Here is a 13,988-nt window from a genome sequence, read left to right on the forward strand (position 1 = left end):
CCTTGCACCTTCGCTCGTTTTTGCTGCCGCGATACAGATTGGCCATTGGGCTAGTTTGATGGCTAATGCAAACCAGGCTTCATTGGTTCTAAATGGAACTGCTAGCTAGCTAACACAAGTGGCGTGAGTTTCCCCACTTTTTAAAACACTCACCCCGTTTGTCAAAATGTGTATCGTCTGTGTTTTGATGAGCCGTTAAACAATGTACCTGTGCTGTTTAGCTGTTGTGCTAACGTTACGTTGCTTGTGGTTGACTTGGAGTTTGTTTTGACTTTGAACAAGCGCTCAGTAGTGAAGCGCTGGCTATTAGCGAGCTAGCTTAATTGCGTTATTAATGTTTTTTTGTTTTAGCCGAGTAGCGCAAACTTCCAGTTTATACGTGTTTTGTGATTTTAATAAGCCGTGCAATGTTAGTACTGATTTCTTTCAAATCAGCATCATTTCGTCATTGAGTGCGTTAGCCTACTTTAATAACATCTCTCTGTGGAGAAATGGCAGTTATGACGGAAATTCAGTGGCACTGATATGATTAGAGCATGACATTTATAATCCACTCTGTGTACACTAGACATGGAGAGAGTCATCAATGACTCACTGTGGTTGTACTGACAGAGTTGCTTTAATTTCCTTCTTGTTTAGGATTTGTTGGACCACAAGTCCCTGCCTCCAAAGTGCACCAACTGGATAGTAAGCCATGGCAACCACTGTGCCTAAACTCTCCAGCGGTGGCGCTGTTAAGATCCGCCTTACCAGCATGGACCTGGGCACCACCAGATGGAAAGAGGGAACTTTTGAGATTCTGGAAAAGGACAACAAGGTCAACCTCTGTCTAAGATTCAACTGTGGCGGAGCTTCCAAAACTTTCCAGGTATTGTTGTTTTTTTTTGGTTTGTAATTTTAATTATAATATTTTGAGAACCTCCACTTAAAATTTGATTAGAGCAGTCTTTGATGTGTCTCCCTTCATTATCTAAACATCAGAAACCTCAAGGAAAGCAGGTGATATAGTAGGTTGTTGATGCATGTACTTTACTCAAGTAATGGCTAGCTCACACAACAAGCAGTAACATACCACCTTATTATCTCTCTGCCCCTTAACTCTGCCGTTATTTACTTTGTCAATTTCAAGGGTTTCAACAGCAATTGCAAAAATGATACTGAAAAATGTAGTATAAAACGCAAGTTAAGAACACACCACAAAGACTAGATGCTCCACATATTATGACTATTTCCACAAACCTACACAGACTTTTTTAAGTATTTGCAGTCAGTTACGGACTGAAGGTATGAGGACTGTAATGTTGTTAAAGTGAGCTCAAATGATCGACAATGTACAGGATTCTTTTTCTCGCAGTCAGAAAAGAGTACATGTTGAACAATGTTGAGTAAAAACAGAGGACAACACACTTAACGTTTGGTTGACTATGAGTAGAGCTGTGTTTCTAGCCAACCTATAAAATCCTGCCAGAAACCTTGCATGTGATTATATCAAAACACAACCTAAATCAAAAACTGTTTGTCTTGCTAACTTGTGCTGTAATTTGCTCAAAAAAGCCAAATAAATTGTTGAAAAGTGCTAGATTAGGATGAGAGGGATCTGAAGGATAGCACTTTATAAAGGCCTAATACACTGTGACGACGACCTTGTAGGTTCACTTCATGCCACACAGTGCCAGGTTAGTTTAATTCAACCAACACTCACGGTTGCTCACAAGCTAAAGGGTCATGTGTTAGGATTGAAACAAAGCTGTTAATTTACCCACATTTACCCACATTTTGGGGGAAATATAAGCTTCTGGATCGTACTAAGCGATCATACTTAATCAAATGATATTTTTTCATGTGCCTTAGACCACTGATTCACCAAAACACCCCTATTGTTTTTCCTTTTTGAAATTATGCACTGCTCTGTTTTGCATCATTCATGCAGACTTAAAGGGTGGCTTTTAAAGGTTTACAGCTTGCCCCTTGCAGAGGGGTGGCAGTTGTCAGTATTCCCAAAGAAACATATCATATCATAACTCATATCATAACGTATCATAACTGATGTATAGTTAAAATCCAAGCAAATTAATTTCGTCATAACACTTTATAGGAAAATTCTTTTCCTTTTTTCATTTTTTGACTATCTTGTAATGTTTTCCTGCCCTCAGCTGAACCAGAATGTGAAGCACATCAACCAGAATTTAAGCCGAATCATGCTGACTTTGAAGGACAACAGTGTGATCACCCTGGATAAGATGCCCCAGACTTTGCTTCAGAAGACTAAAGAATACCTGGAAAAGCTGAAGCAGGCAAAGACAAGTAAGTACACCTCTGTTCATTTTAAGCTTTGTTGATGGTTCACAGCGATTTGGTGAACGAGAAGGTTCTTTTTTGTGATCTTAGCTATCCACTGTTGATTTTGATGAGTGTAAAGTCATTATTGTCAGTGACAGTTTTACTTCAGTTGTATTTCTCAAGGTAATGTTGAATTGTTGCAGATTTGCACAATTTCAGGACAGAATTTCTCCAGAAATATACCCAAGCTTTATGTGGGATAGGGGAAAAAATGCTCTGTGATTGGTTGGGATGCAGGATGGTGCCCTTGCAAAATAGTGTCTGGGGGGAACTTGTTTTGGTTTGTTCTGAAAATAACAGACAGCAGTGCGTTGAACCTCTCTCAGCTGATCTGGCACCAATTTGTCAAAACAGGCTGTTTATTTTCTGAATTTAAATCAAATAATCCTACATCCTTACCTCCATGCTGGAATGACAACAGCCTATCAAATGACTTTGGTCATGTTTTCCCTGACTCCCGCCAGCTCCTTTTCCCATCTCAATTGTGGCAGCATAATTTAATAACTCCCATCCCACCGCTTTCCTACAGGGCCCACTTCATGTTCGGGGACAGCAGGCTTCTATTTTAAGATTTTAGTTTTTAAAACAAGGACTTGAATCACAATATTCTACACATCACACAAAGCATTGCTCAACCATGCTCCAAAAATATTACATTAAAAGCAGTTCAAAGATGCAACTCTTTCTAGTTTACAACTACCCTTCATTACAGATTTGTTTTGTACATACAACCACAGTGAAATGAGCACACACAGCCAGCTCAGTTTGTGCTAGCTTAAAGCAAAATATTATGGAAATTCATAACCAAATTCTTCATATCTTAATTGTTCAAAGATTCATTTCATTCACATGTCCTGAGGTCTTATTCTGTCTTAATTTTGCAGTTTTAAAATCATCCCATGGAAGTGCAAACTTCAGTGTGCTTGGGAACCGCTCTGTGAAAAATGAGACCAGTCCGTCAGGGGAGAGACAGGTGAGCAAGAACACAAAACCACATTTTTAACAATATTTAGACAACCGTCTGCTTACTTTCGATTTAATTATCCAGACTCCTAACATGTTCCAGACAACACCGAGGCGGCAGAGCGCAGAAGGCCGGGAGGACAACACACCACGGAAGCCTCTGGGCAGCCCGAGTAGAGCTGCCTCCACTCCCACTCGCACTGGACTCTCAGAGAATAGGTATGATGGAAAATCATGTTGCACTGGCTGTGCAAACTATGTCATGTGAACAATTTGATCGTTTCTTTCTACGGACAACATTAATGGGCTCTTGGCCTGCATTCCTTGTGACAATCTTCCTGCATGCGTCTGTCCCCCGAAAGGAACTTTCCAATTTAGGAGTGGTCAGTTCAGGCTTGTGACATGAACTGTTACGTGTCACTGTTTTTCAGGAGCGAGAAGAGAAAGAGACTCCTTAACTCTGAAAGTGACCTGACTGAGGACTACCCCAAGGAAAATGACTCCTCAAGGTAAAAGCAGCACGCTTCACTGCCCAGACTGAACTGTAGTGCAGCTGGTATCTAGGTATTTGGTATATTTTGTTTCCTCATCTGGTGATAAAATAGATATCAGTATGCTAATGTATATACGGTTGTGTAAGTTTTATCCTGTACATGTGGCCATCACCGGCAAAACTGAAATCCTTTGATAGTTGATCAAAGTAGATACATTTTTTGTTTTTATAAATTCTTCCACTGTTTCCACATTCGGCGACCATCCAAAAAACATTTATATATTTTCTTAGCAACAACAAGGCCACTTCGGATCCATCCAGGAAGTTTCTAATGAACTGCAAAGATAAGCTGAAGCAGGCAGAAGAGAGTAGGAGCTCAGGTAAACTTCTACATCCACAACTCAGCAGCAACACATCTGTATACCACTGGTTATGACTTCAATTATTTAGCAAAATTCATCTTGCATGTTAAATTTAAGTATTTACCAGCGTAACGTCTGGAGATTTTAGAGAACATTTTGTAACTTTGAGAGATAGTTACAGTAACCTCTATATTCAGACCTAAAACTGACTTTATGTTGTCCTTAACCTCAGCTCCACTGGGTTCGACTCCCCTTCAGCCAACGTCATTCTACGGCAGCCGATCTGTGACTAAAGACTACAGCCAGAGCCACTCTTTCCTGGACAGGTGAGTTTTTTTTAGTGGTCAGCTAAAAAAAAAAAAAGAGTAGCAGTGTTAAATGCGAGGGCTCAGCACACATTTGCTTGTCCATACAAGGATACTCAAGCAGAGCAGTGAAACACAACGCTGGTGTCTCTTTTTCATCTAGTAGGAGAATAGTGTGACATTATTGCACATGTTTATTTTATGCATGCACAATTATTACTGAAGGAATTCTGAAATCTAAAGTTGAAGAATCCTATCATCGTGATTCACATCAGTATCATTTTTTACTAAAATCTCCCGCAGGCCATCCAGTACAGCACAGTCCACCACAGTTAAGAGAAGCCTCCTGCTGCCTAATCACTCCACTCCCTTCAAGAAGGTACGGCCCTCTCTGGACTACGGTGGCTGGAACAAGCAGAGGCCTTCCACTCTGGCCCAGCCTCAGCCCCCACTGCAAGGGTAAGAATAAGCCAGATGGGCTCCACAACCAGTCTGTGTATCTGAAGAGATACTGGATTGCATTTATTTTGGAAATTGTGAACCAAAATAAAAACATTTGTCTCCAAGAATCAGTTTAGCTTTTATAATTTGAAATATTAACATTTGTAACGACATGAAAGCCGTGTTTCTGTAAATCCTGGAAAGGGTACAGTCAGTTGTTATCCAAATTCAAGACCTTCAATGTTTTTTCTCTTGTATCCTTTTTTGTCATCTATTTTGTAAATCCTTTCATTTATATATTGCAGTTTCTCTAACCTGGGCAACACTTGCTACATGAACGCCATCCTGCAGTCCCTCTTCAGCCTGCCCTCCTTCTCTAATGACATGCTGAGGCAGAGCATCCCATGGAAGAAGGTGCCCATCAATGCATTGCTCAGGTACTACGTTAGGCTCTGTCTGCCTTTGATCTGCCCATGTCTACAGTGTCATTTGTCCCTCAAAGGGGGGAGGGACATTAACACATTTTGTGTTGTTAAAGGAACTTGAATAATCTTTTTTTTTTTTCAAAACCTGCTGAAAAGTGCTTGCAGCAATTTTGACTTATTGAGAAGTTGCAAAGAGAAATGTTTTAACATGTTTTGCTTTATCCTGTGTGATACCTTCACTTCCTTCAGGCGTTTTGCTCACCTTATGGTCAAGAAGGACGTGGGCTGTCCAGAGACAAAAAAGGACCTCCTGAGGAAAGTGAAGAGTGCCATCTCCTCCACAGCTGAGCGTTTCTCCGGAAACATGCAAAATGTAAGATCCGCCTCTAGAATCAACTGATCAGAGCAGTTGTGATCTACTGGTACTTAAAAAAGTGCCGTAACAGATAAAGTTGCATGTCACACTGTTCACCAGGATGCTCATGAGTTCCTGAGCCAGTGTTTGGACCAGTTGAAGGACGATGTGGAGAAAATGAACAAGAGCTGGACAAATGAAGCTGCGGCATCCTCATCGTCCTCGGTGGTGTGCGACAGTAGCCCGGAGGCAATGTCATTGGCAGCCAAGGCAGAGCCCGGTGAAGAGGTGGACACCTCCCGCATCTACACCTGCCCTGTGGCCGTCAACATGGAATTTGAGGTGCAGCACACCATCATCTGCAAAGGGTGAGGCCTGTCTGCTGTGTGATCACTCGAATTTATCCTTGCCATGTATCATGTATCATAATATATTTGCCAAACCTTTTAGTGGCTCTAGAGATAATAAATATTTGTTTTGCAGCTGTGGCGAGGTGGTGACCAAGCGAGAGCAGTTCAATGACTTGTCCATCGACCTACCACGCAGAAAGAAAACCCTCCCACTTCGCTCTATCCAGGATTCTCTGGATCTCTTTTTTAGGGTGAGTCTTTTGCATAAAGAGGTCATACTATCCCTACATGCAACAAACAGGCCTCAACTGGACAATGTTTGAATATGTAATGATAGAAGTTACTTTTTCCTTTTGCAGATGGAGGAAATTGAGTACTCATGTGAAAAATGCAACGGGAAAGCAGCAACTGTTACGCATAAATTCAGCAAACTGCCCAGGTATCTACATACAGACTGAGGAAAATGCACATGCACCATAAGACGTGGTCACACTCATTGACATGTACTTGAAGTTGAACATATTTCAGAGTTGAGCAGAAGCGCACTGCATTTCAAACATATGTTTAGTAGCTGCCCTGTTAGCATCACCAGTAGAATATAAGAAGCACTTGAGAAACACAGAAGCCAATAACTGTTTGATTTCTGACGGATCCTTTCTCCCCACAGAGTGCTCATCCTGCACCTGAAACGGTACAGCTTTAACGCTCAGCTGTCTCTGAACAGCAAACTGGGCCAGCAGGTGGTGATTCCCCGATACCTGACCCTGCTGTCCCACTGCACTGAATCCACACGACCCCCTATTAGTCTCGGCTGGAGTTCCCAAGCCTCCATGTAAGACATCCTAAACACCCTCAAATAAAATGTCTGAATAACACCATTTAAGCATTCCACACTCGGGGTAATAACATCCTGAGCTATTGAGTGATTCAGTCTAGTTTTCAGTAAAAGCTTTACAATTGACCTGGATGCATTAGATTTGGCTCCATTAGCTGAGAGATGGTGGTTAATTAACCAGCAGCGAATAATTGGGCTTCTAAATGTTGTCTTTGTTGTTGTCAAAGGTCCAGAACACTCAAAACGTCACAGTTGGTCAACTCCTCCTCAGCACCTCTCCGGTAAGTACTGCTGCTCTGCAAGACTTTTAAATGATGATGTTAAACAGAAACGGAAAGAAGTGTTTACACTGGCCATAACTCTTTGAATTCCCAAGTGTGCTGTGCAATGTGTGTGTAATCTGTCACATATTGCATGATTAGGTACTTTTTTTTCCCCTTGTGTGATCACTGAACTTATGACTGTGTGTGTGTAGAAGGATTGGAGGGAAAGTGGCCAACTCTAGCTGCACCTCCATCCTCTTGGACTCCGACTGTGAAGAAGAGCCTAACAGAAAGGTGATCGCGAGCCGCAAGCGGCGCCTCAGCAGCTGCCTGCCTGACGATGATGACCGACCGGAGGAGGTGAGCATTTGCCTACAGACCTCGACAATTATGATGCGCCCCCCCCCCCCTTTTTTTTTGTCTCTGTTGCTGTTTTGACACTGTTTTATGTGCTTTCAGCGGGGAGCAACAATAGATTCAGCAGACTTCAGTGGCATAAATGATGATGAAATGCTGGCGGCCGTCCTGGAGATGAGTCGTCAAGAGGCCGGGCTCTCGGCTCCACCCCCCCTGGAGGATGAGCCAACCAGCAGCCCCGACACAGGCTTTGGGGACACAGATGCCCATGACCTGGCCTACCATACAGATCTGCTGGAGACAGATGGCAAACAGCCTGCAGGTAGTCCAGGTTTAGACATTCAGTAGGCAGGGTTTCTACAGGAGGCAGTCAGTTTTTTTTTTTGTTGAGCTTTGTCTTTTAAAATGTAAAGACAGCATAATGGAGGGATTGTATGAATGCATCAGTCAGTTGTCTTACTTGTACACACTGCTTATACATTTACACAAACACTGGTTTGGCTGAAATATGAATGTCTTAACCAAGGTAACTTTGTCATTATTAAACTCGAGTATATGGGTGTAACATCAGTAGTGTTTAAGTACTAAGTTAACTGACTTGTGTACGTGTTGATCTTGTGTAGATGTGCTGGATTCCCTGGACTTAACCATGGATGAGAACAAGGAGAACCAGACTCCAGAGGGTGTGCAGCAGCAGGGGGAACTAGACTGGGTCCAGCAGTACAGTCTGGATCAGGAGAGGGAAGAACAGGAACTACAGCAGGCTCTGGCCCAGAGCCTTCAGGAGCATGTAAGATCAAAGGCCACGTGACATCGGCAGGGTTTCCTTTTAAGAGTGGGACGTTGGTGCTGAATCTAAATGCTATATTGTAGCATCATAATGCCATGAAACAATTACCTGCGTCAAATATACTAAAATAGTAAATTGCGTAGACTGCAGTTCAAAATCAAATGTTTCCTTTTCCCCATCCTTAATGAGTAACGTTGACCATCCAGTCTGAGCTGGTGTTACATTATAGTAGCTCTCTTTTATAATCCTCAAATGATCATTGATCTCACTGAAGCATGTACTTGATGAGCAAGCAGACATGACTTGAATCTCAATAATGTAATACCTCGTGTCCACCTCACCCCATGTAGGAGGCCCAGGAGATGAGAGAGGATGATGATCTGAAGAGGGCCACTGAGCTCAGTTTGCAAGGTATGGACCAAGATTTCATTTGACTTGTTGTGTATGTGTCGGGCACCGTTGGCAGTAGTCAGCTGGTGGCCGAGTATGTTAAAGTGGTGGTGGAGGCAGTCGGTGAGCAAGACTTGGCTGACTGGCTGTTTAGAGAATCCATTATCTCACAAATTCATTGCAGTTTCTTCTCTCTTTTTTTCCCCGTGGCCTTTTTCTTTTTCACACAAGCAAAATACCCCATGCTGACAACTTTACACTGACAGCTGCAATTTTCATCAGACATGTTGTCAATAAGTTCTCAGAGCACATAATGACGACGTTTAATCAGTATCGATACCTCACTCTCACCCAACAGAGTTCAACAACTCTCTGCCTGAGCTGCTGTGCTCAGATGATGATTCCGGCAACGAGGACGTGCTGGACATGGAGTACACTGAAGCCGAGGCTGAGAACCTGAAGAGGAACGCTGAGGTAGTTGACGTGCTGCCGCCACACGCCTGCCTTGTGCTTTTGAACAAGTCGAGCAGTTTAGATCAGGAGTGAAATGGTAGTCCATTCCTGTACTTTATTTCCACACTAAAGTAAAAAGCAACTATTATGTACCACAAGCATACTGAAGTAAAACTCCTTCCTATATAAAAGCAGTAGTCTGCTAAAGCTTTCTAGCTCTTCTAATAGTATAATGTGTACATTGGCTACTCTGAACCACTTTCAGTCATTGTAACCTGCTTATAAACGCTGTAATCCACAGAGTGGAGACTTGGCCAACTCTTTCAGACTCATCAGTGTCGTCAGTCACATTGGGAGCAGCTCCTCCTCTGGTGAGCACTTGTGTATATTTGTGTCTTTGTCCATGTGTAGATAGATCCTGTATCAATATTTATGCAGCTACTGCATATGAGTTGTTTTATAGCGACAATGGCCATGGCACATCACTACCTGTTCCCACTCGAGTGTCCACAAATGAATGTATTTTTTTTTTATTTCCCACCCTAGGCCATTACATCAGTGACGTGTACGACATGAAGAAGCAGTCGTGGCTGACCTACAATGACCTGGACGTGTCGCGCACACAAGAAGCAGCCGTCCAGCGAGACCGTGACCGCAGTGGATACATCTTCTTCTACATGCACAAGTGAGTTGGCAGATTCTCCAGATGCCGTCTTTGTCAGTGTAGCATTTGTGCCCAGAATGAAACTGCTTGATCCTGACCAGCGTCTTTGATGCAAGGCGTTAGGGTCTTTTTTTGTTACGTACAGTAGCGGCGCCGAGGCTGAATTTGTTTTCCATGTTGTTGTGTGTCGGATAATTTGATTGCTTAAAATCTTTAAGCTCCATTAAACTGTTTTTGACCACTTAAGAGGTGAATTTGAGTCGCAGGTTTTTAAATATTTGTGCGCTCATGTCAGAGGGCATTACATGAGCTGGCTGTGACACACTGACACTCTGACACATTACCTTGTGTGTCCTCAGGGATGTGTTTGAGCAGCTGTCTGAAATGGAGAGATCTGGAGCCAGCACCACTTCGGAGGCAGGCAGGAACGTCCTGCAGCCCCTCTGAGCGCTGCGTCTTTGGACACCCACCCGCACACACATACACACACACACACACACACATCCACAGCTGAACCCCTGTAGATGGAGCTCTCCTCTGAACAACATTGAGTACTACTGATTGCCGTCCTTTTTTGGTCGTCTTCAGGCACTTCTTTTCCTCTACAAATCACTAAATGCCCTGCTCAGTTAGCACCTGTAAATGCCAACACAGGTGCTCAACTGTCTAGACTCTTTAAGATACCAGAAATGCAGTTAAAAATGTTCAGTGGATCAAATTTTTTTGTTTTTGGGGCTGGAGTTTTTCTTTGCTATGATTTTATCAAACTGTTTTTTGTAAAGTTTTTTTTTTTTCTTTCTTTGTTTCTTGATACACTTAAACTCTAAAGCCGTTCATTCAGACTTTCACTTAGAAGCAACTATCCACCAGATGCTGCTGGTGCTTCATGGATTGTATGTTTTGCAGACCCTTTATTTCCCATATTAACTAAATAAAGATATATTCTATGTTGGAGTATAAGCTATTATAGAGTTAGAGGGTTGTTGTATTTAGCGGGTACATTTGGTGCAATATTTATGTTCTGGCTTGAACTGGTCAATTCAAATCAGCTTTCTGTCACAGAGTGTGTGGATATTTGCCCAGTTGCTTTTTGTGCTTGACTTATGAACTAATTTGTGTGTGTGGTTGTCTCCATATTATAGGTTTGAAAAAATATCTGTAAGTTGAATAACAAAGCCTGTTTTTACTGAGCTTTTCTCAGTAAAACCCACTTTATTCTTTTGGGGTTTTGACCTTGTGCCTCCTAAGAAAACTTTTATAAATATGTATACAAGCTTTACTTTGAAAGTTGCACAACCTTGTTGTTTATGAATATGTTTGTCAAACCTCAACGATGTGTGAGTCAGATTTTCCTTTATAAAAAGCCAAGATTTTCTATTTATTGCAGCATAGGGTTGACTTATCTTAATGAACCCATCGAGATACGCCACGGCAAATAGAAGTCCTTAATATCGCCACCAGGGAAGCTAGCTATAGTGTAATGTCTTTTATTTCACCATCTTTGTGGCCAGTATACAGTACTTAACACCATAGACCTCTGCTAACCCTGTTCAGCTAGTTCCTATCAGGCGTGCTTGCTTATAGAATGGAGCTAAAGGAGGAAGTATTTTATTCCTGTTCTGGTTCCAATATTAGACACTGGTTGTACAGCTCTCTTTGTTACCACTGTAAAATCCCATTTCAGTACACCATGGCTAATGTGCCACACTGAAACATGGTGCCTGCTGGACATATTCTGACCACAGCAAATTATTCCCTCAACTCCCCACAACTGAAGAAGATCTACATAATATAGCATAAGACATGGGTAATATGATATTGTTGATACCCAGCCTTATATATTTGTGTTTTTATGAAGCGTGCATTATTATGGACTCACTCCTGAAGTGCAGTATTCTGTCGCACCATGAACGTATACCCAATTATGACAGCAGACAGAAGTTACTCAAATTGGGTTTTTTTTGTTTTTTTAAATGTCCGCCTTGGATTTACATTTCTGCAACATTGCGCTTTCCTGAGCATCCTGTCCCAAATGCAGTGTAAAGAGGGTATGACGTGTCTGTGAAGTAAACATGAACAGCTTTTTCTACCCTTCATACACAAATGACTCTTCCTAAAGCAGATTTTAATAAAATATTACAGTGAAAGTGCACAGACTTTTTAATTTGATGTTTGAAAAGGTCATCCACAAGTCAGACCACTGCATGTCTACTGCCAGGTGGTTAAAGTCCTTTTAAAAAAAAAAAAAAAAAAAAGTAGCTGCACATTGTTAGTGTGGAGAAGACAGCATCCGGTGTACATTTGTTAAGGAACGAGGCCATGAAAGTGAATAAAAACAGTGGTCCACCTGGCTGAAGGACTGTGAACAACAATATCGAGCACTGTAGTGCACTTGGAGCAGCTGTTGAGTGAGCAGGTGACAGTCACTGTCACGTATCCTGACTGCATCGCTTTGTCAGTGGCTCCAGATGTCTCCCTGTGAGTCTGTTGTACTCACTTAGAATGTAGCTTTCCCTCTGCAGCATCTGGAAGCCAATTAAGAATTCACATTTTAAATCAGATTGTGGTTTCCAAATTCATAAAGGTGCACCCAAGCTGCATAGAAACAAGCCAACGACGTGAAACAATGATGTGAGCAGAGTTTGTTGTTGAAACAGATGTGTTGTGATATCTAAGCTTTTCTCCTGCTAGTTTTTCAATTTCTTTTGTTTGGATGTTTGTTTTAAAATGTCTGCCTCCACCCTAAAACAACGAGAAATACTCTGGGTGAAGTTTTACTGGAACTACTTATGGTAATACCAAAGAAAAAGTCCCTGTAAAAAGGGATGACAGTAATAGATGTTTTTGTTATTAGGTTGAATTGTGTTTTTCACATTAAGATTCTAATCTCCACACAAACCTCAGTCCATTCCTCCTCTGTCTCGTGCCGGTAGCCCAACAGGTGGCAGATACCGTGTGCTGTGACCACCTAAAACATGAGGCAAGAGAGGAACGATTAAAGCCAGCTAATGTCACTGCAAATGTCACTGCAAACACAGACAGGATGGTGGGAGTCACAGTTTAGACCTGAAGCCAAGCAGCTTTATCTAAAGTTATAATCATTTGTTAAATGTAGCAGAAGTGCACCTTGAAAGAAAATGTCACTGCAAGTCTGTCAGTAGGTGGACGTCAATGAACACGGTTGAATATGAGAAACAAGTCAGTGGAATAATCAACAGGCTGCATTTCTGAGAGCATGCTGTACAGTGCTGCAGCTACTCACAGTCAGGGCTCCGTGCAGATCGAGGGATTCCTCCTGACACTGCTTCATCAGAAACTCCACCCCCAAGAAAATGTCCCCAAGGTTCAGCTCATCTCTGTGAAGGGGGCAGGGCAGCTTTCCAGGCCTCAGGTCCTAAAAACACAACAGTATCATTTCAATTGTGATTATTTTTTAAAGAAAGGCCAAACACAAATCATTAATAGAGAAGTCTTTGTCAACCCTGGTGACCCCCCTCCCACTACATTCTCGTCCTTATTGAAGGGAAAAGGGGGGGGGGGTAGCCCAGTGAACACCTTGTGGAAGAAAGTGGCAGCCAGTTAATAGGTTTAAATGTTGGCATGGAGTCATATTTACCTCGTAGAATGGAAATGAGAGGACATCTGTGGGGGCATTTTTCTTTCTATAAATGTGATTAATTTGCTGGATCCTGTGGTTATCCACACAAATGATGCCCAGGTCAAATTTCTGGACGCCCAGTATGTGCCTCAATGTGTCAACATCCTTGCGCAGTCTGGCGCGACGAAGAGGCACCACCTTTTGGAGATTCCGCAGTACTACTCCCATATTAAAATTCGGCCTAACGAGAGAAAGCGGCGTTTTAAAAAATCTGGAGACATAGGTGAGTGTTATAACTAATCCACCGACGACGACGGACGGTTACAGTAATTCTGTTGCGGTGGGTTTACGATAACGGTCGGTCAGCTTTGCGTTAGCCGCGAGCGATGTTCAGTCATTCCCGGCCAGGCAGAATTCAAGGTGACACGTCCCGGCAGTATCAACATTTAGTTCCTCGAAACTAACTACGTACGCTTTCTCCGGGTTGTGGAGACATGACGGTATAGTTAAGAGAAGTTAAATATATTCTGTCGTGTAAGGAAAATGGTGTCTTGCCCATCCAAACGCTATTCGAGCAATGAAACGGTCGCAGCCGCGGAACGAA

General features: G+C 42.4%; 2 protein-coding genes across 3 annotated transcripts; one reads left to right on the plus strand and one right to left on the minus strand.

Annotated features, from left to right (window-relative positions):
* Positions 1-694: 694 nt before the first annotated feature.
* usp37 (ubiquitin specific peptidase 37) lies at positions 695-10,554 on the plus strand. Its single transcript, XM_070914848.1, has 23 exons — positions 695-868; positions 2,154-2,304; positions 3,225-3,313; positions 3,389-3,522; positions 3,735-3,812; positions 4,088-4,176; positions 4,391-4,484; positions 4,767-4,922; positions 5,210-5,341; positions 5,579-5,702; positions 5,805-6,052; positions 6,168-6,285; positions 6,394-6,473; positions 6,702-6,866; positions 7,097-7,150; positions 7,345-7,492; positions 7,592-7,811; positions 8,113-8,279; positions 8,630-8,690; positions 9,028-9,143; positions 9,424-9,493; positions 9,669-9,807; positions 10,146-10,554. Exons 1-23 carry the CDS (start codon positions 695-697, stop codon positions 10,231-10,233), a joined length of 2,895 nt encoding a protein of 964 aa, XP_070770949.1. The 3' UTR covers positions 10,234-10,554.
* A 1,345-nt stretch (positions 10,555-11,899) lies between these two features.
* Positions 11,900-13,729, minus strand: ybey (ybeY metalloendoribonuclease). Of its 2 annotated transcripts, none has more exons than XM_070915082.1 (4): positions 13,403-13,729; positions 13,049-13,180; positions 12,686-12,754; positions 11,900-12,311 (listed from the first exon to the last, which is right to left on the minus strand). In XM_070915082.1, exons 1-4 carry the CDS (start codon positions 13,610-13,612, stop codon positions 12,216-12,218), a joined length of 507 nt encoding a protein of 168 aa, XP_070771183.1. In that variant the 5' UTR covers positions 13,613-13,729; the 3' UTR covers positions 11,900-12,215. The 2 variants fall into 2 exon arrangements, with proteins under 2 accessions (XP_070771183.1, XP_070771184.1); XM_070915083.1 differs by having other exon boundaries at positions 12,680-12,754.
* Positions 13,730-13,988: the final 259 nt, after the last annotated feature.

The sequence above is a fragment of the Enoplosus armatus genome, chromosome 11 (genome assembly GCF_043641665.1).
Source record: "Enoplosus armatus isolate fEnoArm2 chromosome 11, fEnoArm2.hap1, whole genome shotgun sequence".
Classification (NCBI taxonomy): domain Eukaryota; kingdom Metazoa; phylum Chordata; class Actinopteri; order Centrarchiformes; family Enoplosidae; genus Enoplosus; species Enoplosus armatus.